General features: G+C 44.5%; 1 protein-coding gene and 1 long non-coding RNA gene across 4 annotated transcripts in view; both read left to right on the top strand.

Moving 5' to 3' along the window:
• The first annotated feature begins 1,854 nt into the window (after positions 1-1,854).
• LOC127918860 (epsin-2-like) overlaps positions 1,855-24,058 on the top strand; it is a 44,212-nt gene continuing 22,008 nt past the window's right edge. Inside the window, exons 1-3 of one of the 3 annotated variants that reach the window (XM_052502136.1) lie at positions 1,855-2,198; positions 17,500-18,082; positions 20,960-21,125. In XM_052502136.1, the coding sequence (XP_052358096.1) occupies positions 17,825-18,082; positions 20,960-21,125 (424 nt within the window). In that variant the 5' untranslated portion in view covers positions 1,855-2,198; positions 17,500-17,824. The remainder of the gene's footprint in view (positions 2,199-17,499; positions 18,083-20,959; positions 21,126-24,058) is intronic. The other 2 variants (XM_052502135.1, XM_052502134.1) reach the window with 2 other exon arrangements.
• LOC127918861 (uncharacterized) lies at positions 22,997-23,818 on the top strand. Its single transcript, XR_008101149.1, has 3 exons — positions 22,997-23,102; positions 23,143-23,403; positions 23,444-23,818. It is a non-coding gene; the product is annotated as an uncharacterized LOC127918861 (long non-coding RNA).

The raw sequence follows: 24,058 nt of genomic DNA, 5'->3' as shown, positions 1-24,058 counted from the left end.
AACCATCACTACAGCACTCCACCAATCAGACCTTTGTGGTAGACAGAAGCCACTCCTCACTGAATGGCACATGACAGCTCACTTGGAGTTTTCAAAAAGGCACCTAAAGGACTTTCAGACCATGAGAAACAAGATTCTCTGGTCTGATGAAACCAAGATGAACTCTTTGGCCTGAATGCCAAGCATCACATCTGGAGGAAACCTGGCACCATCCCTACTGTGAAGCATGGTGGTGGCAGCATCATTCTGTGGGGATGTTTTTTTTAGCAGCAGGGACTGGGAGACTAGTCAGGACCGAGGGAACGATATTCGGAGCAAAGTACAGAGAGATCCTTGATGAAAACTTACTCCAGAGCGCTCAAGACCACAGACTGGGTGAAGTTTCACCTTCTAACAGGACAATGACCCTAAGCACACAGCCAAGACAATGCAGGAGTGGCTTAGGGACAAGTCTCAGAATGTCATTGAGTGGCCCAGCCAGAACATCTCTGGAGAGACTCTTCCTGTCCAACCTGACAGAGCATTGGATAATCTGCAGAGAGGAATGTGAGAAACTCCCCAAATACAGGTGTGCCAAGCTTGTAGCGTCATACCCAAGAAGACTCGAGGCTGTAATCGCTGCCATTTACTTACGTAAATGTGATATTTCTGCAAACATTTCTAAAAACCAGTTTTTTTTATTTTTTATTTATTTGTATTTTTACAAGTTAGCAAACATTTCTAAAAACCTGTTTTTCCTTTTGTCGTTAAGGGTTATGGGGTATTGTGGTGTCATTATGGGGTATTGCGGTTGTCATTATGGGGTATTGTGATGTCATTATGGGGTATTGTGACGTCATTACGGGGTATTGTGACGTCATTATGGGTTATTGTGTGTAGATTGAGGGAAAACAAATATTTAATCCATTTTACAATAAGGCTGTAACGTAACAGACATGTGTAAGGAAAGGTCAAGGGAGTCTGAATACTTTCCGAATGCGCTGTATATTTATATACAGGAGAATAGAGATCATGTTTCAAGATTGTGAGATTTCTAGCTGACGATAACTGAAGGCACCAGAGTTATAGCCTTCTCACTTTGCCAGAAATTCAAAACATAAACAGTCTAATTTTATTTTAGTTTTTGTCAGCGTTAAACTGTTACGTTTTCAACTTTGAACTTTGGTCGTTCAAAAAAAAACGGTATTACTGTTAACTCTGTAATTTACTTTTAAAATGTTTTTGTTGTAGTCTATATGCAATACGATTTCGAGGTGTTAGACATTAGTTTATTAGGACTGTTTCATTGCGGTACATAATGATACATCCTCATTCTGATAAATAGTTTTGCATCATGCGCCATCCACCGAGTCATGCAAAGAAAAAGTGCAATTCGCGTCATATGTAAAATAATTCATTTAAAACTAGTTACTGAACCAATGGCAGGTAATCAACGGACTGACGAATGACAGCCACCAATGAGCTTTTACACGGATTACACGGAACGCCCATATCAAGAAACACCCCGAAATGCGGTAATGCAATTACACCATATTGAGTTGTCTTGAAACCACTATGTGAAAATCTCAAATTTTAAAACCCATCTCGTTTTTTTTTTTTTTGTCTCCATCTCCAAATCTATTGGATGAGAAAACCGTCCCTTCTCACCTTCTTCTCCAATGGGTTTTGAGAAGGAGACTTATAAGGAGACTATAAGGAGACTGACTATAAGGAGGATTTTTTAAAACATTTTATAATCTTCCCCAATGTCCTCTAGCCTTGTTGGACGGGAGGAGGAGGAGGAGGAGGAGGAGGAGGTGGAGGAGGAGGAGGAGGAGGAGGAGGTGGGAAGGAAAAGAAAAGGATGTATTTCTGCATCAGCGAGTCAAGCAGCTTTGGTCACACCCTTCCCCCGCCTACATGTCCCCCCTCCCGGGACGAGAGAGGAGCTTTATACCGCCCGCCATGTTGACAAGAGCAAGAAGTCAGAGTCAGAGACGTGTAAAAGCGAACTAAACTACACATTTACGGGAAGGGTTAGAAACAACATTTATCCAACAACCACAACAACATTTATCCAACAAACACAACAAACAAGTCAACTTTCCTGGTATTTTTTTTTGTTTTGGATAATAGTGACTTCTTTGATCGTGTTGGTTTGTATAATTCCTTGGATATTAATTTACTCTGGAGAATAACTCGGGGGGGAAAAGGACATGGTGAGTTATTCATTGGTTTTGTTGTTTTCCAGGTTGTTTCAAATCTCCTTGGGTGAATGTCTCCACCAGCACTTAAACCTAGCTAACGTTAGCCAGTTAGGTAGCTAACAGGGGTTAGCCAGTTAGGTAGCTAACAAGGGTTAGCCAGTTAGTTAGCCAGTTAGTTAGCTAACAAGGGTTAGCCAGTTAGTTAGCCAGTTAGTTAGCTAACAAGGGTTAGCCTAACAAGGGTTAGCCAGTTAGTAGATAGCTAACAAGGGTTAGCCAGTTAGTTAGCTAACAAGGGTTAGCCAGTTAGTTAGCTAACAAGGGATAGCCAGTTAGTTAGCCAGTTAGTTAGCTAACAAGGGTTAGCCAGTTAGTTAGCCAGTTAGTTAGCTAACAAGGGTTAGCCAGTTAGTTAGCCAGTTAGGTAGCTAACAAGGGTTAGCCAGTTAGATAGCTAACAAGGGTTAGCCAGTTAGTTAGCCAGTTAGTTAGCTAACAAGGGTTAGCCAGTTAGTTAGCCAGTTAGTTAGCTAACAAGGGTTAGCCAGTTAGATAGCTAACAAGGGTTAGCCAGTTAGTTAGCTAACAAGGGATAGCCAGTTAGTTAGCTAACAAGGGTTAGCCAGTTAGTTAGCCAGTTAGTTAGCTAACAAGGGTTAGCCAGTTAGTTAGCCAGTTAGGTAACTAACAAGGGTTAGCCAGTTAGTTAGCCAGTTAGTTAGCTAACAAGGGTTAGCCAGTTAGGTAGCCAGTTAGTTAGCTAACAAGGGTTAGCCAGTTAGGTAGGTAACAAGGGTTAGCCAGTTAGGTAGCCAGTTAGTTAGCTAACGTTAGCCAGTTAGGTAGGTAACAAGGGTTAGCCAGTTAGGTAGCCAGTTAGTTAGCTAACAAGGGTTAGCCAGTTAGTTAGCTAACAAGGGTTAGCCAGTTAGTTAGCTAACAAGGGATAGCCAGTTAGTTAGCTAACAAGGGTTAGCCAGTTAGTTAGCCAGTTAGTTAGCTAACAAGGGTTAGCCAGTTAGTTAGCCAGTTAGGTAGCTAACAAGGGTTAGCCAGTTAGATAGCTAACAAGGGTTAGCCAGTTAGTTAGCCAGTTAGTTAGCTAACAAGGGTTAGCCAGTTAGTTAGCCAGTTAGGTAGCTAACAAGGGTTAGCCAGTTAGCTAACAAGGGTTAGCCAGTTAGGTAGCCAGTTAGTTAGCTAACAAGGGTTAGCCAGTTAGGTAGGTAACAAGGGTTAGCCAGTTAGGTAGCCAGTTAGTTAGCTAACAAGGGTTAGCCAGTTAGTTAGCCAGTTAGTTAGCTAACAAGGGTTAGCCAGTTAGTTAGCCAGTTAGGTAGCTAACAAGGGTTAGCCAGTTAGATAGCTAACAAGGGTTAGCCAGTTAGTTAGCCAGTTAGTTAGCCAGTTAGTTAGCTAACAAGGGATAGCCAGTTAGTTAGCTAACAAGGGTTAGCCAGTTAGTTAGCCAGTTAGTTAGCTAACAAGGGTTAGCCAGTTAGTTAGCCAGTTAGGTAGCTAACAAGGGTTAGCCAGTTAGTTAGCCAGTTAGTTAGCCAGTTAGTTAGCTAACAAGGGTTAGCCAGTTAGGTAGGTAACAAGGGTTAGCCAGTTAGGTAGCCAGTTAGTTAGCTAACGTTAGCCAGTTAGGTAGGTAACAAGGGTTAGCCAGTTAGGTAGCCAGTTAGTTAGCTAACAAGGGTTAGCCAGTTAGTTAGCCAGTTAGTTAGCTAACAAGGGATAGCCAGTTAGTTAGCTAACAAGGGTTAGCCAGTTAGTTAGCTAACAAGGGTTAGCCAGTTAGTTAGCCAGTTAGTTAGCTAACAAGGGTTAGCCAGTTAGTTAGCCAGTTAGGTAGCTAACAAGGGTTAGCCAGTTAGATAGCTAACAAGGGTTAGCCAGTTAGTTAGCTAACAAGGGTTAGCCAGTTAGTTAGCTAACAAGGGTTAGCCAGTTAGTTAGCCAGTTAGGTAGCTAACAAGGGTTAGCCAGTTAGTTAGCTAACAAGGGTTAGCCAGTTAGTTAGCCAGTTAGTTAGCTAACAAGGGTTAGCCAGTTAGGTAGCTAACAAGGGTTAGCCAGTTAGATAGCTAACAAGGGTTAGCCAGTTAGTTAGCTAACAAGGGTTAGCCAGTTAGTTAGCCAGTTAGGTAGCTAACAAGGGTTAGCCAGTTAGATAGCTAACAAGGGTTAGCCAGTTAGTTAGCCAGTTAGTTAGCCAGTTAGTTAGCTAACAAGGGTTAGCCAGTTAGTTAGCCAGTTAGTTAGCTAACAAGGGTTAGCCAGTTAGTTAGCCAGTTAGGTAGCTAACAAGGGTTAGCCAGTTAGATAGCTAACAAGGGTTAGCCAGTTAGTTAGCTAACAAGGGTTAGCCAGTTAGTTAGCTAACAAGGGTTAGCCAGTTAGTTAGCCAGTTAGGTAGCTAACAAGGGTTAGCCAGTTAGTTAGCTAACAAGGGTTAGCCAGTTAGTTAGCCAGTTAGTTAGCTAACAAGGGTTAGCCAGTTAGTTAGCCAGTTAGGTAGCTAACAAGGGTTAGCCAGTTAGGTAGCTAACAAGGGTTAGCCAGTTAGTTAGCTAACAAGGGTTAGCCAGTTAGTTAGCTAACAAGGGTTAGCCAGTTAGTTAGCCAGTTAGGTAGCTAACAAGGGTTAGCCAGTTAGATAGCTAACAAGGGTTAGCCAGTTAGTTAGCCAGTTAGTTAGCCAGTTAGTTAGTTACAAGGGATAGCCAGTTAGTTAGCTAACAAGGGTTAGCCAGTTAGTTAGCCAGTTAGTTAGCTAACAAGGGTTAGCCAGTTAGTTAGCCAGTTAGTTAGCTAACAAGGGTTAGCCAGTTAGTTAGCCAGTTAGGTAGCTAACAAGGGTTAGCCAGTTAGTTAGCCAGTTAGTTAGCTAACAAGGGTTAGCCAGTTAGGTAGGTAACAAGGGTTAGCCAGTTAGGTAGCCAGTTAGTTAGCTTAGTTAACGTTAGCCAGTTAGGTAGGTAACAAGGGTTAGCCAGTTAGGTAGCCAGTTAGTTAGCTAACAAGGGTTAGCCAGTTAGTTAGCCAGTTAGTTAGCTAACAAGGGATAGCCAGTTAGTTAGCTAACAAGGGTTAGCCAGTTAGTTAGCCAGTTAGTTAGCTAACAAGGGTTAGCCAGTTAGTTAGCCAGTTAGGTAGCTAACAAGGGTTAGCCAGTTAGATAGCTAACAAGGGTTAGCCAGTTAGTTAGCCAGTTAGTTAGCTAACAAGGGTTAGCCAGTTAGTTAGCCAGTTAGGTAGCTAACAAGGGTTAGCCAGTTAGTTAGCCAGTTAGTTAGCTAACAAGGGTTAGCCAGTTAGTTAGCTAACAAGGGTTAGCCAGTTAGGTAGGTAACAAGGGTTAGCCAGTTAGGTAGCCAGTTAGTTAGCTAACGTTAGCCAGTTAGGTAGGTAACAAGGGTTAGCCAGTTAGGTAGCCAGTTAGTTAGCTAACAAGGGTTAGCCAGTTAGGTAGCCAGTTAGTTAGCTAACGTTAGCCAGTTAGGTAGCTAACAAGGGTTAGCCAGTTAGTTAGCCAGTTAGGTAGCCAGTTAGGTAGCTAACAAGGGTTAGCCAGTTAGGTAGCCAGTTAGTTAGATAACGTTAGGTAGCTAACAAGGGTTAGCCAGTTAGGTAGCCAGTTAGTTAGCTAACAGGGGTTAGCCAGTTAGGTAGCCAGTTAGTTAGCTAACGTTAGCCAGTTAGGTTAGCTAACGTTAGCCAGTTAGGTAGGTAACAAGGGTTAGCCAGTTAGGTAGCCAGTTAGTTAGCTAACGTTAGCCAGTTAGTTAGCTAACAAGGGTTAGCCAGTTAGGTAGCTAACAAGGGTTAGCCAGTTAGTTAGCCAGTTAGGTAGCCAGTTAGGTAGCTAACAAGGGTTAGCCAGTTAGGTAGCTAACAAGGGTTAGCCAGTTAGGTAGCCAGTTAGTTAGCTAACGTTAGCCAGTTAGGTAGCTAACAAGGGTTAGCCAGTTAGGTAGCCAGTTAGTTAGATAACGTTAGGTAGCTAACAAGGGTTAGCCAGTTAGGTAGCCAGTTAGTTAGCTAACGTTAGCCAGTTAGTTAGCTAACAAGGGTTAGCCAGTTAGGTAGCTAACAAGGGTTAGCCAGTTAGGTAGCCAGTTAGTTAGCTAACGTTAGCCTGTTAGGTAGCCAGTTAGGTAGGTAACAAGGGTTAGCCAGTTAGTTAGCTAACAAGGGTTAGCCAGTTAGTTAGCTAACAAGGGTTAGCCAGTTAGGTAGCCAGTTAGTTAGCTAACGTTAGCCAGTTAGTTAGCTAACAAGGGTTAGCCAGTTAGGTAGCCAGTTAGTTAGCTAACGTTAGCCAGTTAGTTAGCTAACAAGGGTTAGCCAGTTAGGTAGCCAGTTAGTTAGCTAACGTTAGCCAGTTAGTTAGCTAACAAGGGTTAGCCAGTTAGGTAGCTAACAGTTGGTTAGTTAGTTAGCTAACAAGGGTTAGCCAGTTAGTTAGCTAACAAGGGTTAGCCAGTTAGTTAGCCAGTTAGGTAGCTAACAAGGGTTAGCCAGTTAGCTAACAAGGGTTAGCCAGTTAGGTAGCCAGTTAGTTAGCTAACAAGGGTTAGCCAGTTAGTTAGCCAGTTAGTTAGCTAACAAGGGTTAGGTAGCCAGTTAGTTAGCTAACAAGGGTTAGCCAGTTAGTTAGCCAGTTAGTAGCTAACAAGGGTTAGCCAGTTAGGTAGCCAGTTAGTTAGTTAGTTAGCTAACAAGGGTTAGCCAGTTAGTTAGCTAACAAGGGTTAGCCAGTTAGTTAGGGTTAGCCAGTTAGTTAGCTAACAAGGGTTAGCCAGTTAGTTAGCTAACAAGGGTTAGCCAGTTAGTTAGCTAACAAGGGTTTAGTTAGCCAGTTAGGTAGCCAGTTAGTTAGCTAACAAGGGTTAGCCAGTTAGGTAGCTAACAAGGGTTAGTTAGTTAGTTAGCCAGTTAGTTAGTTAACAAGGGTTAGCCAGTTAGTTAGCCAGTTAGTTAGCTAACAAGTTAGCCAGTTAGTTAGCTAACAAGGGTTAGCAAGGGTTAGCTAACAAGGGTTAGCCAGTTAGTTAGCCAGTTAGTTAGCTAACAAGGGTTAGCCAGTTAGTTAGCTAACAAGGGTTAGCCAGTTAGTTAACTTAGCCAGTTAGGTAGGTAACAAGGGTTAGCCAGTTAGTTAGCTTAGGTTAGGCTAACAAGGGTTAGCCAGTTAGTTAGCCAGTTAGTTAGCTAACAAGGGTTAGCCAGTTAGTTAGCTAACAAGGGTTAGCCAGTTAGTTAGCTAACAAGGGTTAGCCAGTTAGGTTAGCTAACAGTTAGTTAGCTAACAGGGGTTAGCCAGTTAGTTAGTTAGCTTAGTAACAAGGGTTAGCCAGTTAGTTAGCCAGTTAGGTAGCTAACAAGGGTTAGCCAGTTAGATAGCTAACAAGGGTTAGCCAGTTAGTTAGCCAGTTAGCCAACAAGTTAGCTAGTTACAGGTAGCTAACAAGGGTTAGCCAGTTAGTTAGCCAGTTAGGTAGCTAACAAGGGTTAGCCAGTTAGTTAGCCAGTTAGGTAGCTAACAAGGGTTAGCCAGTTAGTTAGCCAGTTAGTTAGCTAACAAGGGTTAGCCAGTTAGTTAGCCAGTTAGTTAGCTAACAAGGGTTAGCCAGTTAGGTAGGTAACAAGGGTTAGCCAGTTAGGTAGCCAGTTAGTTTAGGTAGGTAACAAGGGTTAGCCAGTTAACAAGGGTTAGCCAGTTAGTAGCCAGTTAGTTAGCTAACAAGGGTTAGCCAGTTAGTTAGCCAGTTAGGGGTTAGCCAGTTAGCTAACAAGGTAGCCAGTTAGTTTAGCTAACAAGGGTTAGCCAGTTAGGTAGCCAGTTAGTTAGCTAACGTTAGCCAGTTAGGTAGCTAACAAGGGTTAGCCAGTTAGTTAGCCAGTTAGGTAGCCAGTTAGCCAGTTAGCTAACAAGGGTTAGCCAGTTAGGTAGCCAGTTAGTTAGCTAACAAGGGTTAGCCAGTTAGGTAGCTAACAAGGGTTAGCCAGTTAGGTAGCCAGTTAGCCAGTTAGCTAACAAGGGTTAGCCAGTTAGGTAGCTAACAAGGGTTAGCCAGTTAGTAGCCAGTTAGTTAGCTAACGTTAGCCAGTTAGGTAGCTAACAAGGGTTAGCCAGTTAGGTAGCCCAGTTAGGTAGCTAACAAGGGTTAGTTAGCTAGCGTTAGCCAGTTAGTTAGCTAACAAGGGTTAGCCAGTTAGGTAGCCAGTTAGTTAGCTAACAAGGGTTAGCCAGTTAGGTAGCCAGTTAGTTAGCTAACGTAACAAGGTAGCCAGGTTAGCTAACAAGGGTTAGCCAGTTAGTTAGCTAACAAGGGTTAGCCAGTTAGCTTAGCTAACAGGTAGCCAGTTAGTTAACAAGGGTTAGCCAGTTAGTTAGCTAACAAGGGTTAGCCAGTTAGTTAGCCAGTTAGTTAGCTAACAAGGGTTAGCCAGTTAGGTAGCCAGTTAGTTAGCCAGTTAGCTAACAAGGGTTAGCCAGTTAGGTAGCCAGTTAGTTAGCTAACAAGGGTTAGCCAGTTAGGTTAGCCAGTTAGTTAGCTAACAAGGGTTAGCCAGTTAGTTAGCTAACAAGTTAGTTAGTTAGCTAACAAGGGTTAGCCAGTTAGTTAGCTAACAAGGGTTAGCCAGTTAGGTTAGCCAGTTAGCTAACAAGGGTTAGCCAGTTAGTTAGCTAACAAGGGTTAGCCAGTTAGTTAGCTAACAAGGGTTTAGCCAGTTAGTTAGCTAACAAGGGTTAGCCAGTTAGTTAGCCAGTTAACTAACAAGGGTTAGCCAGTTAGTTAGCTAACAAGGGTTAGCCAGTTAGTTAGCCAGTTAGTTAGCTAACAAGGGTTAGCCAGTTAGTTAGCTAACAAGGTTAGTTAGTTAGCCAGTTAGTTAGCTAACAAGGGTTAGCCAGTTAGGTAGCCAGTTAGTTAGTTAGCTAACAAGGGTTAGCCAGTTAGTTTAGTTAGCTAACAGGGGTTAGCCAGTTAGTTAGCCAGTTAGTTAGTTGGGGTTAGGTTAGCCAGTTAGGTAGCTAACAAGGGTTAGCCAGTTAGATAGCTAACAAGGGTTAGCCAGTTAGTTAGCCAGTTAGTTAGCTAACAAGGGTTAGCCAGTTAGTTAGCCAGTTAGGTAGCTAACAAGGGTTAGCCAGTTAGTTAGCCAGTTAGTTAGCTAACAAGGGTTAGCCAGTTAGTTAGCCAGTTAGTTAGTTAGGTAGCTAAGTTAGCCAGGGTTAGCCAGTTAGGTAGGTAACAAGGGTTAACAAGGGTTAGCCAGTTAGGTAGCCAGTTAGTTAGCTAACGTAGCCAGCCAGTTAGGTTAGGTAAACAAGGGTTAGCCAGTTAGTTAGCCAGTTAGGTAACAAGGGTTAGCCAGTTAGGTAGCCAGTTAGTTAGCTAACAAGGGTTAGCCAGTTAGGTAGCCAGTTAGTTAGCTAACGTTAGCCAGTTAGGTAGCTAACAAGGGTTAGCCAGTTAGTTAGCCAGTTAGGTAGCCAGTTAGGTAGCTAACAAGGGTTAGCCAGTTAGGTAGCCAGTTAGTTAGATAACGTTAGGTAGCTAACAAGGGTTAGCCAGTTAGGTAGCCAGTTAGTTAGCTAACAGGGGTTAGCCAGTTAGGTAGCCAGTTAGTTAGCTAACGTTAGCCAGTTAGGTAGGTAACAAGGGTTAGCCAGTTAGGTAGCCAGTTAGTTAGCTAACGTTAGCCAGTTAGTTAGCTAACAAGGGTTAGCCAGTTAGGTAGCTAACAAGGGTTAGCCAGTTAGTTAGCCAGTTAGGTAGCTAACAAGGGTTAGCCAGTTAGGTAGCCAGTTAGTTAGCTAACGTTAGCCAGTTAGGTAGCTAACAAGGGTTAGCCAGTTAGGTAGCCAGTTAGTTAGATAACGTTAGGTAGCTAACAAGGGTTAGCCAGTTAGGTAGCCAGTTAGTTAGCTAACGTTAGCCAGTTAGTTAGCTAACAAGGGTTAGCCAGTTAGGTAGCTAACAAGGGTTAGCCAGTTAGGTAGCCAGTTAGTTAGCTAACGTTAGCCTGTTAGGTAGCCAGTTAGGTAGGTAACAAGGGTTAGCCAGTTAGTTAGCTAACAAGGGTTAGCCAGTTAGTTAGCTAACAAGGGTTAGCCAGTTAGGTAGCCAGTTAGTTAGCTAACGTTAGCCAGTTAGTTAGCTAACAAGGGTTAGCCAGTTAGGTAGCCAGTTAGTTAGCTAACGTTAGCCAGTTAGTTAGCTAACAAGGGTTAGCCAGTTAGGTAGCCAGTTAGTTAGCTAACGTTAGCCAGTTAGTTAGCTAACAAGGGTTAGCCAGTTAGGTAGCCAGTTAGTTAGCTAACGTTAGCCAGTTAGCTAACAAGGGTTAGCCAGTTAGGTAGCCAGTTAGTTAGCTAACAGGGGTTAGCCAGTTAGGTAGCCAGTTAGTTAGCTAACGTTAGCCAGTTAGTTAGCTAACAAGGGTTAGCCAGTTAGGTAGCCAGTTAGTTAGCTAACGTTAGCCAGTTAGTTAGCTAACAAGGGTTAGCCAGTTAGGTAGCCAGTTAGTTAGCTAACGTTAGCCAGTTAGTTAGCTAACAAGGGTTAGCCAGTTAGGTAGCCAGTTAGTTAGCTAACAGGGGTTAGCCAGTTAGGTAGCCAGTTAGTTAGCTAACGTTAGCCAGTTAGGTAGCCAGTTAGTTAGCCAGTTAGCTAACAAGGGTTAGCCAGTTAGTTAGCCAGTTAGTTAGCTAACAAGGGTTAGCCAGTTAGTTAGCTAACAAGGGTTAGCCAGTTAGTTAGCCAGTTAGTTAGCTAACAAGGGTTAGCCAGTTAGTTAGCTAACAAGGGTTAGCCAGTTAGTTAGCTAACAAGGGTTAGCCAGTTACAAGTAGCCAGTTAGTTAGCTAACGTTAGCCAGTTAGTTAGCTAACAAGGGTTAAGGTAAGGGTTAGCCAGTTAGTTAGCCAGTTAGTTAGCTAACAAGGGTTAGCCAGTTAGTTAGCTAACAAGGGTTAGTTAGCCAGTTAGTTAGTTAGCTAACAAGGGTTAGCCAGTTAGGTAGCCAGTTAGTTAGCTAGGTAGCTAACAGGGTTAGTTAGTTAGCTAACCAGTTAGGGTTAGCCAGTTAGTTAGCTAACAGGGTTAGCCAGTTAGGTAGCCAGTTAGTTAGCTAACGTTAGGGGTTAGTTAGTTAGCTAACAAGGGTTAGCCAGTTAGTTAGCTAAGCAAGGGTTAGTTAGCTAACAAGGGTTAGCTAGTTAGTTAGGGTTAGCCAGTTAGTTAGCTAACAAGGGTTAGCCAGTTAGTTAGCTAACAACAAGGGTTAGCCAGTTAGGTAGCCAGTTAGTTAGCTAACAAGGGTTAGCCAGTTAGTTAGCTAGCCAGTTAGTTAGCTAACAAGGGTTAGCCAGTTAGTTAGCTAACAAGAGTTAGCTAACAAGAGTTAGCCAGTTAGTTAGCTAACAAGGGTTAGCCAGTTAGTTAGCTAACAAGAGTTAGCCAGTTAGTTAGCTTAACAAGAGTTAGCCAGTTAGTTAGCTAACAAGAGTTAGCCAGTTAGTTAGCCAGTTAGGTAGCTAACAAGGGTTAGCCAGTTAGTTAGTTAGCTAACAAGGGTTAGCCAGTTAGTTAGCTAACAAGGGTTAGCAAGGGTTAGCCAGTTAGTTAGCTAACAAGGGTTAGGGTTAGCCAGTTAGTTAGCTAACAAGGGTTAGCCAGTTAGTTAGCTAACAAGGGTTAGCCAGTTAGTTAGCTAACAAGGGTTAGCCAGTGAGTTAGCTAACAAGGGTTAGCCAGTGAGTTAGCAAATGCTAAACCGTGTTAGCTATCTTTTTTTTTTAGTATCGTTGTAGCTAAGCTAACAGTATCGAGAAGGTGTTGTAGTTAGCTAGTGGCCTAGCTACTGTGTTGGGGTGACTCCCTAATTATAAACCCAGATAAAATGCAACAATTTAAATCCTAAAACATGACCAAACAACAAAATTGTTGGAACTTTTTATTTGAATTTTTTTTACTGTAAACCGAAGGAGTATGAAGTGTGTGAGAGAAAGTTGTCTTTACCATTTTAGGTAACCTTTTGGGGGCTGGGTTGTTAGCTAGTTAGCTTGTAACTTGTTAGCTACCGGCTCTTCTTGTTTTCATGGCAAAACGATGCTAACTAGACAACCTGGGGAATCGTTGTTTCTCATAACTAGCTTATAATATCAGCTGAATTGATGTGGTTGATGAATCACTGTAGCAAGAAATACCATTGACATGTCCAGTAAACTAGCTGTACAGTTTTGGTAACTAGCTAACAGTGAAGCGGAACATAATTCACTATAAGAGCGGTTGGTGTATGTTCACTTTATTGTAGTGGCCATAATGTTTGTCCAGGTGGGGGCGCTGTTTTACCTCTGTCACCATGTATCAATCGCTGTAACATTTATCTCTCAGCACGGAAACATGGTGCAGGACACTGAGCTGTAGTAATGCCCCCTGGGCGTAGCCGGGATGCTGCCCCTCTGCCCAGGCTTGGGATGCTGCCCCCTGGGTGTAGCCGGGATGCTGCCCCTCTTCCCAGGCTTGAGATGCTGCCCCCTGGGTGTAGCCGGGATGCAGCCCCTCTGCCCAGGCTTGGGGGAGCCGCCCCCTCTGCCCAGGCTTGGGGGAGCCGCTAGACCCATGGTGGGGTTAGCAGGCAGGCTTTCTCTGTGTCTGTGTGGTCAGTTTGAGTAAAGGCAGGTTGGGGAGGGAGGGGGTGACCGATGCACCTGTAGCCGACTCTCGGGGCGGTATCTCCGGCTTTGTCTTGTGCTGGGGAGGACAAAAGGGCGACGTCTCGGGGCATGGGAGGGGTGAGTGTGAGAGAGAGAGAAGGGTGCTTGGACATTACATTATGTTAGTATGGATTGATCTCTGAATTGAATTGATAAGCAGTTCTTGACTTGGGCAGGAGCTCACTGAGCACAGTTGATAAATCAGCGATTGAAGATTTCTTGCGTGCTTTATGTGAATGGTAGATGAGTGATGAGGAACTCTTCTGTCTGTGAACATGTCCCAGTTTACTGCTTCTGAAAACATTCTAGATTCCAACAGTCCGGTTCTTCAGAAGGGTGAAAGAACCGGTTGGATTTGCTTGTCTACACATTACACACACACACACACACACACACACACACACACACACACACACACACACACACACACACACACACACACACACACACACACACACACACACACACACACAGACACACAGAGAGAGAAATACCTATTGTGTTGTCAGCCCGGTGTATCAATAAAGGGATATTCCGGGGTGTTTTGGCAATGAGGCCCGTTGTCTACTTCCCCAGTCAGATGAACTCGAGGATACCATTTTTTTATAGTGTGTTTTACAGCCCAGAGTGGTTAGCATCACGCTATGCTAGCTGCTACATAGTGTTTTACAGCCCAGAGTGGTTAGCATCATGCTAGGCTAGCTGCTACATGGTGTTTTACAGCTCAGAGTGGTTAGCATTTTATTTTATTTACCTTTATTTAACCAGGTAGGCTAGTTGAGAACAGGTTCTCATTTGCAACTGCGATCTGGCCAAGATAAAGCATAGCAGTGTGAACAGACAACACAGAGTTACACATGGAGTAAACAATTAACAAGTCAATAACACAGTAGAGAAAAAAGGGGAGTCTATATACAATGTGTGCAAAAGGCATGAGGAGGTAGGCGAATAATTACAATATTGCAGATTAACACTGGAGTGATAAATGATCAGATGGTCATGTACAGGTGGAGATATTGGTGTGCAAAAGAGCAGAAAAGTAAATAAATAAAAACGGTATGGGGATGAGGTAGGTGAAGATGGGTGGGCTATTTACCAATAGATTATGTACAGCTACAGCGATCGGTTAGCTGCTCAGATAGCTGATGTTTGAAGTTGGTGAGGGAGATAAAAGTCTCCAACTTCAGCGATTTTTGCAATTCGTTCCAGTCACAGGCAGCAGAGTACTGGAACGAAAGGCGGCCAAATGAGGTGTTGGCTTTAGCGATGATCAGTGAGATACACCTGCTGAAGCGCGTGCTACGGATGGGTGTTGCCATCGTGACCAGTGAACTGAGATAAGGCGGAGCTTTACCTAGCATGGACTTGTAGATGACCTGGAGCCAGTGGGTCTGGCGACGAATATGTAGCGAGGGCCAGCCGACTAGAGCATACAAGTCACAGTGGTGGGTAGTATAAGGTGCTTTAGTGACAAAATGGATGGCACTGTGATAAACTGCATCCAGTTTGCTGAGAAGAGTGTTGGAAGCAATTTTGTAGATGACATCGCCGAAGTCGAGGATCGGTAGGATAGTCAGTTTTACTAGGGTAAGCTTGGCAGTGTGGGTGAAGGAGGCTTTGTTGCGGAATAGAAAGCCGACTCTTGATTTGATTTTCGATTGGAGATGTTTGATATGGGTCTGGAAGGAGAGTTTGCAGTCTAGCCAGACACCTAGGTACTTATAGGTGTCCACATATTCAAGGTCGGAACCATCCAGTGTGGTGATGCTAGTCGGGCATGCGGGTGCAGGCAGCGATCGGTTGAAAAGCATGCATTTGGTTTTACTAGCGTTTTAGAGTAGTTGGAGGCCAGGGAAGGAGTGTTGTATGGCATTGAAGCTCGATTGGAGGTTAGATAGCACAGTGTCCAATGATGGGCCGAAAGTATATAGAATGGTGTCGTCTGCGTAGAGGTGGATCAGGGAATCGCCCGCAGCAAGAGCAACATCATTGATATATACAGAGAAAAGAGTCGGCCCGAGAATTGAACCCTGTGGCACCCCCATAGAGACTGCCAGAGGACCGGACAACATGCCCTCCGATTTGACACACTGAACTCTGTCTGCAAAGTAGTTGGTGAACCAGGCAAGGCAGTCATCCGAAAAACCGAGGCTACTGAGTCTGCCGATAAGAATATGGTGATTGACAGAGTCGAAAGCCTTGGCAAGGTCGATGAAGACAGCTGCACAGTACTGTCTTTTATCGATGGCGGTTATGTCGTTTAGTACCTTGAGCGTGGCTGAGGTGCACCCGTGACCGGCTCGGAAACCAGATTGCAAAGCGGAGAAGGTACGGTGGGATTCGAGATGGTCAGTGACCTGTTTGTTGACTTGGCTTTCGAAGACCTTAGATAGGCAGGGCAGGATGGATATAGGTCTATAGCAGTTTGGGTCCAGGGTGTCTCCCCCTTTTGAAGAGGGGGATGACTGCGGCAGCTTTCCAATCCTTTGGGATCTCAGACGATATGAAAGAGAGGTTGAACAGGTTGGTAATAGGGGTTGCGACAATGGCGGCGGATAGTTTCAGAAATAGAGGGTCCAGATTGTCAAGCCCAGCTGATTTATACGGGTCCAGGTTTTGCAGCTCTTTCAGAACATCTGCTATCTGTATTTGGGTGAAGGAGAACCTGGAGAGGCTTGGGCGAGGAGCTGCGGGGGGGCCGGAGCTGTTGGCCGAGGTAGGAGTAGCCAGGCGGAGGGCATGGCCAGCCGTTGAGAAATGCTTGTTGACGTTTTCGATAATCATGGATTTATCGGTGGAGACCGTGTTTCCTAGCCTCAGTGCAGTGGGCAGCTGGGAGGGGGGGCTCTTGTTCTCCATGGACTTCACAGTGTCCCAGAACTTTTTGGAGTTGGAGCTACAGGATGCAAACTTCTGCCTGAAGAAGCTGGCCTTAGCTTTCCTGACTGACTGCGTGTATTGGTTCCTGACTTCCCTGAACAGTTTCATATCGTGGGGACTATTCGATGCTATTGCAGTCCGCCACATCACGCTAGGCTAGCCAGGCTAGCTGCTACATAGTGTTTTACAGCTCAGAGTGGTTAGCATCACGCTATACCACCCACCTGGTAGTTTGGTGGATGGGACTACCAGCTCTCTGTGACCTAGAGGACAACCAGTGGGTCCATCTCCTCTGTACCACCCACCTGGTAGTGTGGTGGATGGGACTACCAGCTCTCTGTAACCTAGAGGACAACCAGTGGGTCTGTCTCCTCTATACCACCCACCTGGTAGTGTGGTAGATGGGACTACCAGCTCTCTTTAACCTAGAGGACAACCAGTGGGTCCGTCTCCTCTATACCACCCACCTGGTAGTTTGGTGGATGGGACTACCAGCTCTCTGTGACCTAGAGGACAACCAGTGGGTCCATCTCCTCTATACCACCCACCTGGTAGTGTGGTGGATGGGACTACCAGCTCTCTGTAACCTAGAGGGCAACCAGTGGGTCCATCTCCTCTATACCACCCACCTGGTAGTGTGGTGGATGGGACTACCAGCTCTCTGTAACCTAGAGGACAACCAGTGGGTCCATCTCCTCTATACCAGGTTTCTTGTAGGATGACAATATCTGTATTTCTGATTTCTTTGGCGATGTCTGGGTTCCTGCTCTTTAAGCCAAAGGCAGATGACCTCTGACCTTGTATATTCCAAGGATGAGATAGTAAAAGCCTTGTGTTCCATAGTGTCTAGTGTTGGTTTAGGCCCAGACCATCTCTCTGTCCCTGTGCTCTGACAGACCCTGTCTGTGCAGTCCTCCTGGGCTGGGGGGTGAGGAGGGGTGGGGGGGGGTTGTTCCGGGGGAGACAGACGGGGGCTCTTCCTCTAGTCGTGTGTATGAATAAGTGATTTTAAAGTGATTCATTAGGTCAGTGCTGTATTCATAGTGTCAGGGGGTGGGAGGGAGGGAGGGGGGAGGCAGGGTGAGGAGGGAGGGGAGGGGGAGGCAGGGTGAGGAGGGAGGGTTGGGGGAGGCAGGGTGAGGAGGGAGGGTTGGGGAGGCAGGGTGAGGAGGGAGGGTTGGGGGAGGCAGGGTGAGGAGGGAGGGTTGGGGGAGGCAGGGTTGGCAGGAGGGCGGGGGCAGGGTTGGCAGGAGGGGGAGGTTTGGGTGAGGAGGGAGGTTTGGCAGGGTGAGGAGGGAGGTTTGGCAGGAGGGGGGAGGCAGGGTGAGGAGGGAGGTTTGGCAGGAGGGGGAGGCAGGGTTGGCAGGGTGAGGAGGCAGGTTTGGCAGGAGGGGGAGGCAGGGTGAGGAGGCAGGTTTGGCAGGGTGAGGAGGGAGGTTTGGCAGGAGGGGGGAGGCAGGGTGAGGAGGGAGGTTTGGCAGGAGGGGGGAGGCAGGGTGAGGAGGCAGGTTTGGCAGGAGGGGGAGGCAGGGTGAGGAGGGAGGTTTGAGGTCTCCACAGGAGTCACATTTCTGGGCCCTTAAATTGATATGAGGCCCCTTCTGTCTCTCTCTTGTTTCTCTCTCTCTGTCTGTACCCCTTCTCTCACAATACTAACCCCTCTCTCTCTCTCTCTCTCTCTCTCTCTCTCCTCAGGTGATGGCGTGGCTGTGTGTGTGTCCAGCTCTGTGTTTGTGGAGATGGTTCTAACAGGCTGTGGTCTGTGAGGACTGTGGAACACACTGCTGGCCCGCGGAGGCACCCTGAACACACACACACTCCGTGACACGGTGGCCACACACACACACACACTCAGTGACACGGTGACAACGCATACACACACCCAGTGACACGGTGACACACACAGCGCTGCCGGTGCAGCGAGAACGGATTCGGACACACAAACTGTTGACTGTGTGTCCCAGTCGTGGTAGCGTGTGTGTGTGTGTGTGTGTGTGTGTGTGTGACCACCACCACCACCATGCCGAGCTCCACTATCAGACGTTCTGTGAAGAACATGGTGAACAACTACTCCGACGCGGAGAAGAAGGTCCGAGAGTCCACCTCCAACGACCCCTGGGGCCCCTCGTCCTCTCTGATGTCAGAGGTGGCCGACCTGACCTACAACGTCGTGGCGTTCAGTGAGATCATGAGTATGATCTGGAGACGCCTCAACGACCACGGGAAGAACTGGAGACACGTGTACAAGGCTCTGACGCTGCTCGACTACCTGATTAAGGTAACGCCCCTGATACCAATATAATAATAAATAACAACATTAGACACGTGTACAAGGCTCTGACGCTGCTCGACTACCTGATTAAGGTAGCGCCCCTGATACCAATATAATAATAAATAACAACATTAGACACGTTGACAAGGCGCTGACGCTGCTCGACTACCTGATTAAGGTAGCGCCCCTGATACCAATATAATAATAAATAACAACATTAGACACGTTGACAAGGCTCTGACGCTGCTCGACTACCTGATTAAGGTAGCGCCCCTGATACCAATATAATAATAAATAACAACATTAGACACGTTGACAAGGCTCTGACGCTGCTCGACTACCTGATTAAGGTAACGCCCCTGATACCAATATAATAATAAATAACAACATTAGACACGTTTACAAGGCTCTGACGCTGCTCGACTACCTGATTAAGGTAACGCCCCTGATACCAATATAATAATAAATAACAACATTAGACACGTTGACAAGGCTCTGACGCTTATAATAATAAAAGCAGTAATTAATAATAATAACAATAATAATAAAAACATTAATTAATAATATTAACAGTAGTAATAAAAACAGTAATTAATAATAATAATAAAAGCAGTAATATTAACAATAATAATAAAAACAGTAATATTAACAATAATAATAAAATAGGTAATTAACAATAATAATAAAAACATTAATTAATAATATTAACAGTAGTAATAAAAACAGTAATAGTGGTCCTTCTGTAAGTTGGTTAATGGCGCTTGTAACGCCAGGGTAGTGGGTTCGATCCCCTGGGACCACCCATACGTAGAATGTATGCACACATGACTGTAAGTCGCTTTGGATAAAAGCGTCTGCAAATGGCATATATTATTATTATTATATTATTAATAAAAACAGTAATTAATAATATTAACAATAATAATAAAAACAGTAATAGTAACAATAATAATAAAAAACAGTAATTAATAATATTAACTATAAATAACGAATTAATAATAATAATAATAATAATAATAATAATAATAATAATAATTATAATAAATCAATAAATAATAATAAAAATAAATAAATATTATAATAGTAATAATATTAATAGTAATAATAATAACAATAATAATAATAATACAATAATAATATTAATAATAATAAAACAATAATAATATTAATAAAATAATAATAGTTAATAATAATACAACAATAATACATAATATGAATAAAATAATAATAGTTAATAATAATACAACAATAATACATAATATGAATAAAATAATAATAATAATATAATACAACAATAATACATAATATGAATAAAATAATAATAGCTAATGATAATACAACAATAATAATAATATGAATAAAATAATAATAGTTAATAATAATACAACAATAATACATAATATGAATAAAATAATAATAGCTAATGATAATACAACAATAATACATAATATTAATAAAATAATAATAGTTAATAATAATAAACAATAATAATAATATTAATAAAATAATAATAGTTAATAATAATACAACAATAATACATAATAAATAAAATAATAATAGCTAATGATAATAAAACAATAATACATAATAAATAAAATAATAATAGTTAATAATAATAAGCAATAATACATAATATGAATAAAATAATAATAGTTAATAATAATAATAAACAATAATACATAATATGAATAAAATAATAATAGCTAATGATAATACAACAATAATAATAATAATAAAATAATAATATTAATAATAATAAAACAATAAATAATACATAATATTAATAAAATAATAATAATAGTTAATAATAATACAACAATAATACATAATATGAATAAAATAATAATAGCTAATAATAATACAACAATAATACATAATATGAATAAAATAATAATAGCTAATGATAATACAACAATAATACATAATATGAATAAAATAATAATAGCTAATAATAATACAACAATAATACATAATATGAATAAAATAATAATAGTTAATAATAATACAACAATAATACATAATATTAATAAAATAATAATAGTTAATAATAATACAACAATAATACATAATATGAATAAAATAATAATAGCTAATGATAATAAAACAGGTGTAGACTTGAACTGTGAAACGCTGACTGGATGGGCCGTTCGCCTCTGTAGCGCCTTACGGTCAGATGCCGAGCAGTTGCCATACCAGGCGGTGAATCAACCGGTCATGATGCTCTCGATGGTGCAGCTGTAGAACATGAGGAACCCGTGACAAAATTAGTCTCCCGACGAGGGGATACGCATCCTAACCCAAACAACGGAACTCCTCCCAGCGTTTTTTGGCTTCGTTGTCTTTAAACTCTTTAGTCAGAATCCTAACTGGTATCGGTGACGTCTGAGCTGAACATGTAGATCTCCTTGGATTCGACCCCTTTTGAGATTTTTTTGCAGTGTTTTTTTAAGTTTTTGTGCCCTTTTTTTCCCTCCCCTATTTTATCCAATTGGTAGTTAAAGTCTTGTCTCATCGCTGCAACTTCCATACGGACTCGGGGAGAGGCGAAGGTCGAGAGCGCGCGTCCTCCGGAAACCCAACCAAGCCGCACTGCTTCTTAACACAGCGCCCATCCAACCCGGAAGCCAAGCCGCACCAATGTGTCGGAGGAAACACCGTGCACCTGGCGACCTGGTTAGCGTGCACTGCACCAGGAGTCGCTATGAGACAAGGATATCCCTGCCGGGCCAAGCCTTCCCGTAACCCGGACGACGCTGGCTTCTGGCCTCCCGATCGTGGCCCGCTGCGAACCCAGAGTCTGGTGGCACAGATGGCATAGACCACTGCGCCACCCGGGAGGCTCCTGCAGTGTTAATGTGTTAATATGTTGTGTGTGTTTTCCAGACGGGCTCAGAGCGTGTGGCTCTGCAGTGTAAAGAGAACATCTTCGCCATCCAGACTCTGAAGGACTTTCAGTACATAGACAGAGACGGAAAAGACCAGGGAATCAACGTCAGAGAGAAGAGCAAACAGCTGGTGGTCCTGCTGAAAGATGAGGAGAGACTGAAAGGTGAGGAAGAGGGAGGTGGTGGTCCTGCTGAAAGATGAGGAGAGACTGAAAGGTGAGGAGGAGGAGGAGGAGAGGTGGTGGTCCTGTTGAAAGATGAGGAGAGACTGAAAGGTGAGGAGGAGGAAGAGGGAGGTGGTGGTCCTGCTGAAAGATGAGGAGAGACTGAAAGGTGAGGAGGAGGAGGGAGGTGGTGGTCCTGTTGAAAGATGAGGAGAGACTGAAAGGTGAGGAGGAGGAGGAGGAGGGAGGTGGTGGTCCTGCTGAAAGATGAGGAGAGACTGAAAGGTGAGGAGGAGGGAGGTGGTGGTCCTGTTGAAAGATGAGGAGAGACTGAAAGGTGAGGAAGAGGGAGGTGGTGGTCCTGCTGAAAGATGAGGAGAGACTGAAAGGTGAGGAGGAGGAAGAGGGAGGTGGTGGTCCTGTTGAAAGATGAGGAGAGACTGAAAGGTGAGGAGGAGGAAGAGGGAGGTGGTGGTCCTGTTGAAAGATGAGGAGAGACTGAAAGGTGAGGAGGAGGAGGAGGGAGGTGGTGGTCCTGCTGAAAGATGAGGAGAGACTGAAAGGTGAGGAGGAGGAAGAGGGAGGTGGTGGTCCTGTTGAAAGATGAGGAGAGACTGAAAGGTGAGGAGGAGGGAGGTGGTGGTCCTGCTGAAAGATGAGGAGAGACTGAAAGGTGAGGAGGAGGGAGGTGGTCCTGCTGAAAGATGAGGAGAGACTGAAAGGTGAGGAGGAGGAAGAGGGAGGTGGTGGTCCTGTTGAAAGATGAGGAGAGACTAAAGGTGAGGAGGAGGGAGGTGGTGGTCCTGCTGAAAGATGAGGAGAGACTGAAAGGTGAGGAGGAGGGAGGTGGTGGTCCTGCTGAAAGATGAGGAGAGACTAAAGGTGAGGAGGAGGGAGGTGGTGGTCCTGCTGAAAGATGAGGAGAGACTAAAGGTGAGGAGGAGGGAGGTGGTGGTGGTGGTCCTGTTGAAAGATGAGAGACTAAAGGTGAGGAGGAGGAGGGAGGTGGTGGTCCTGCTGAAAGATGAGGAGAGACTAAAGGTGAGGAGGGGGAAGGTGGTGGTGGTGGTCCTGTTGAAAGATGAGAGACTAAAGGTGAGGAGGAGGAGGGAGGTGGTGGTCCTGCTGAAAGATGAGGAGAGACTGAAAGGTGAGGAGGAGGAGGGAGGTGGTGGTCCTGCTGAAAGATGAGGAGAGACTGAAAGGTGAGGAGGAGGAGGAGGGAGGTGGTGGTCCTGTTGAAAGATGAGGAGAGACTAAAGGTGAGGAGGAGGAGGGAGGTGGTGGTCCTGCTGAAAGATGAGGAGAGACTGAAAGGTGAGGAGGAGGGAGGTGGTGGTCCTGCTGAAAGATGAGGAGAGACTGAAAGGTGAGGAGGAGGGAGGTGGTGGTCCTGCTGAAAGATGAGGAGAGACTAAAGGTGAGGAGGAGGGAGGTGGTGGTCCTGCTGAAAGATGAGGAGAGACTGAAAGGTGAGGAGGAGGGAGGTGGTGGTCCTGCTGAAAGATGAGGAGAGACTGAAAGGTGAGGAGGAGGGAGGTGGTGGTCCTGTTGAAAGATGAGGAGAGACTAAAGGTGAGGAGGAGGGAGGTGGTGGTCCTGCTGAAAGATGAGGAGAGACTAAAGGTGAGGAGGAGGAAGGTGGTGGTGGTGGTCCTGCTGAAAGATGAGGAGAGACTGAAAGGTGAGGAGGAGGAGGGAGGTGGTGGTCCTGCTGAAAGATGAGGAGAGACTGAAAGGTGAGGAGGAGGAGGGAGGTGGTGGTCCTGTTGAAAGATGAGGAGAGACTGAAAGGTGAGGAGGAGGAGGGAGGTGGTGGTCCTGCTGAAAGATGAGGAGAGACTGAAAGGTGAGGAGGAGGAAGAGGGAAGTGGTGGTCCTGTCTGGCTCTAGGGCTGTCTGGAGTCATGTACTGTCTGTCTGGAGTCATGTACTGTCTGTCTGGAGTCATGTACTGTCTGTCTGGAGTCATGTACTGTCTGTCTGGGGTAATGTACTGTCTGTCATAGACCACTAGGTCTGTCTGGAGTCATGTACTGTCTGTCTGGAGTCATGTACTGTCTGTCATAGACTACTAGGTCTGCCTGGAGTAATGTACTGTCTGTCATAGACCACTAGGTCTGTCTGGAGTAATGTACTGTCTGTCATAGACCACTAGGTCTGTCTGGAGTCATGTACTGTCTGTCATAGACCACTAGGTCTGTCTGGTGTAATGTACTGTCTGTCATAGACCACTAGGTCTGTCTGGGGTAATGTACTGTCTGTCATAGACCACTAGGTCTGTCTGGAGTCATGTACTGTCTGTCATAGACCACTAGGTCTGTCTGTAGCAATGTACTGTCTGTCTGGAGTCATGTACTGTCTGTCTGTCTGTCTGGAGTAATGTACTGTCTGTCTGGAGTAATATGCTGTCTGTCTGGAGTAATGTACTGTCTGTCATAGACCACTAGGTCTGCCTGGAGTCATGTACTGTCTGTCATAGACCACTAGGTCTGCCTGCAGCCATGTACTGTCTGTCTGGAGTCATGTACTGTCTGTCTGTCTGGAGTCATGTACTGTCTGTCTGTCTGGAGTCATGTACTGTCTGCCTGGGGTAATGTGCTGTCTGTCATAGACCACTAGGTCTGTCTGGGGTAATGTACTGTCTGTCATAGACCACTAGGTCTGTCTGGAGTCATTTGCTGTCTGTCTGGAGTCATGTACTGTCTGTCATAGACCACTAGGTCTGTCTGGGGTAATGTACTGTCTGTCATAGACCACTAGGTCTGTCTGGGGTAATGTACTGTCTGTCATAGACCACTAGGTCTGTCTGGAGTAATGTACTGTCTGTCATAGACCACTAGGTCTGTTTGGAGTAATGTGCTGTCTGTCTGGGGTAATGTACTGTCTGTCATAGACCACTAGGTCTGCCTGGGGTAATGTACTGTCTGTCA

The sequence above is a fragment of the Oncorhynchus keta genome, unplaced genomic scaffold, assembly GCF_023373465.1.
Source record: "Oncorhynchus keta strain PuntledgeMale-10-30-2019 unplaced genomic scaffold, Oket_V2 Un_contig_1511_pilon_pilon, whole genome shotgun sequence".
Lineage (NCBI taxonomy): Eukaryota > Metazoa > Chordata > Actinopteri > Salmoniformes > Salmonidae > Oncorhynchus > Oncorhynchus keta.
This window is presented reverse-complemented; position numbering and strand designations above follow the sequence as displayed.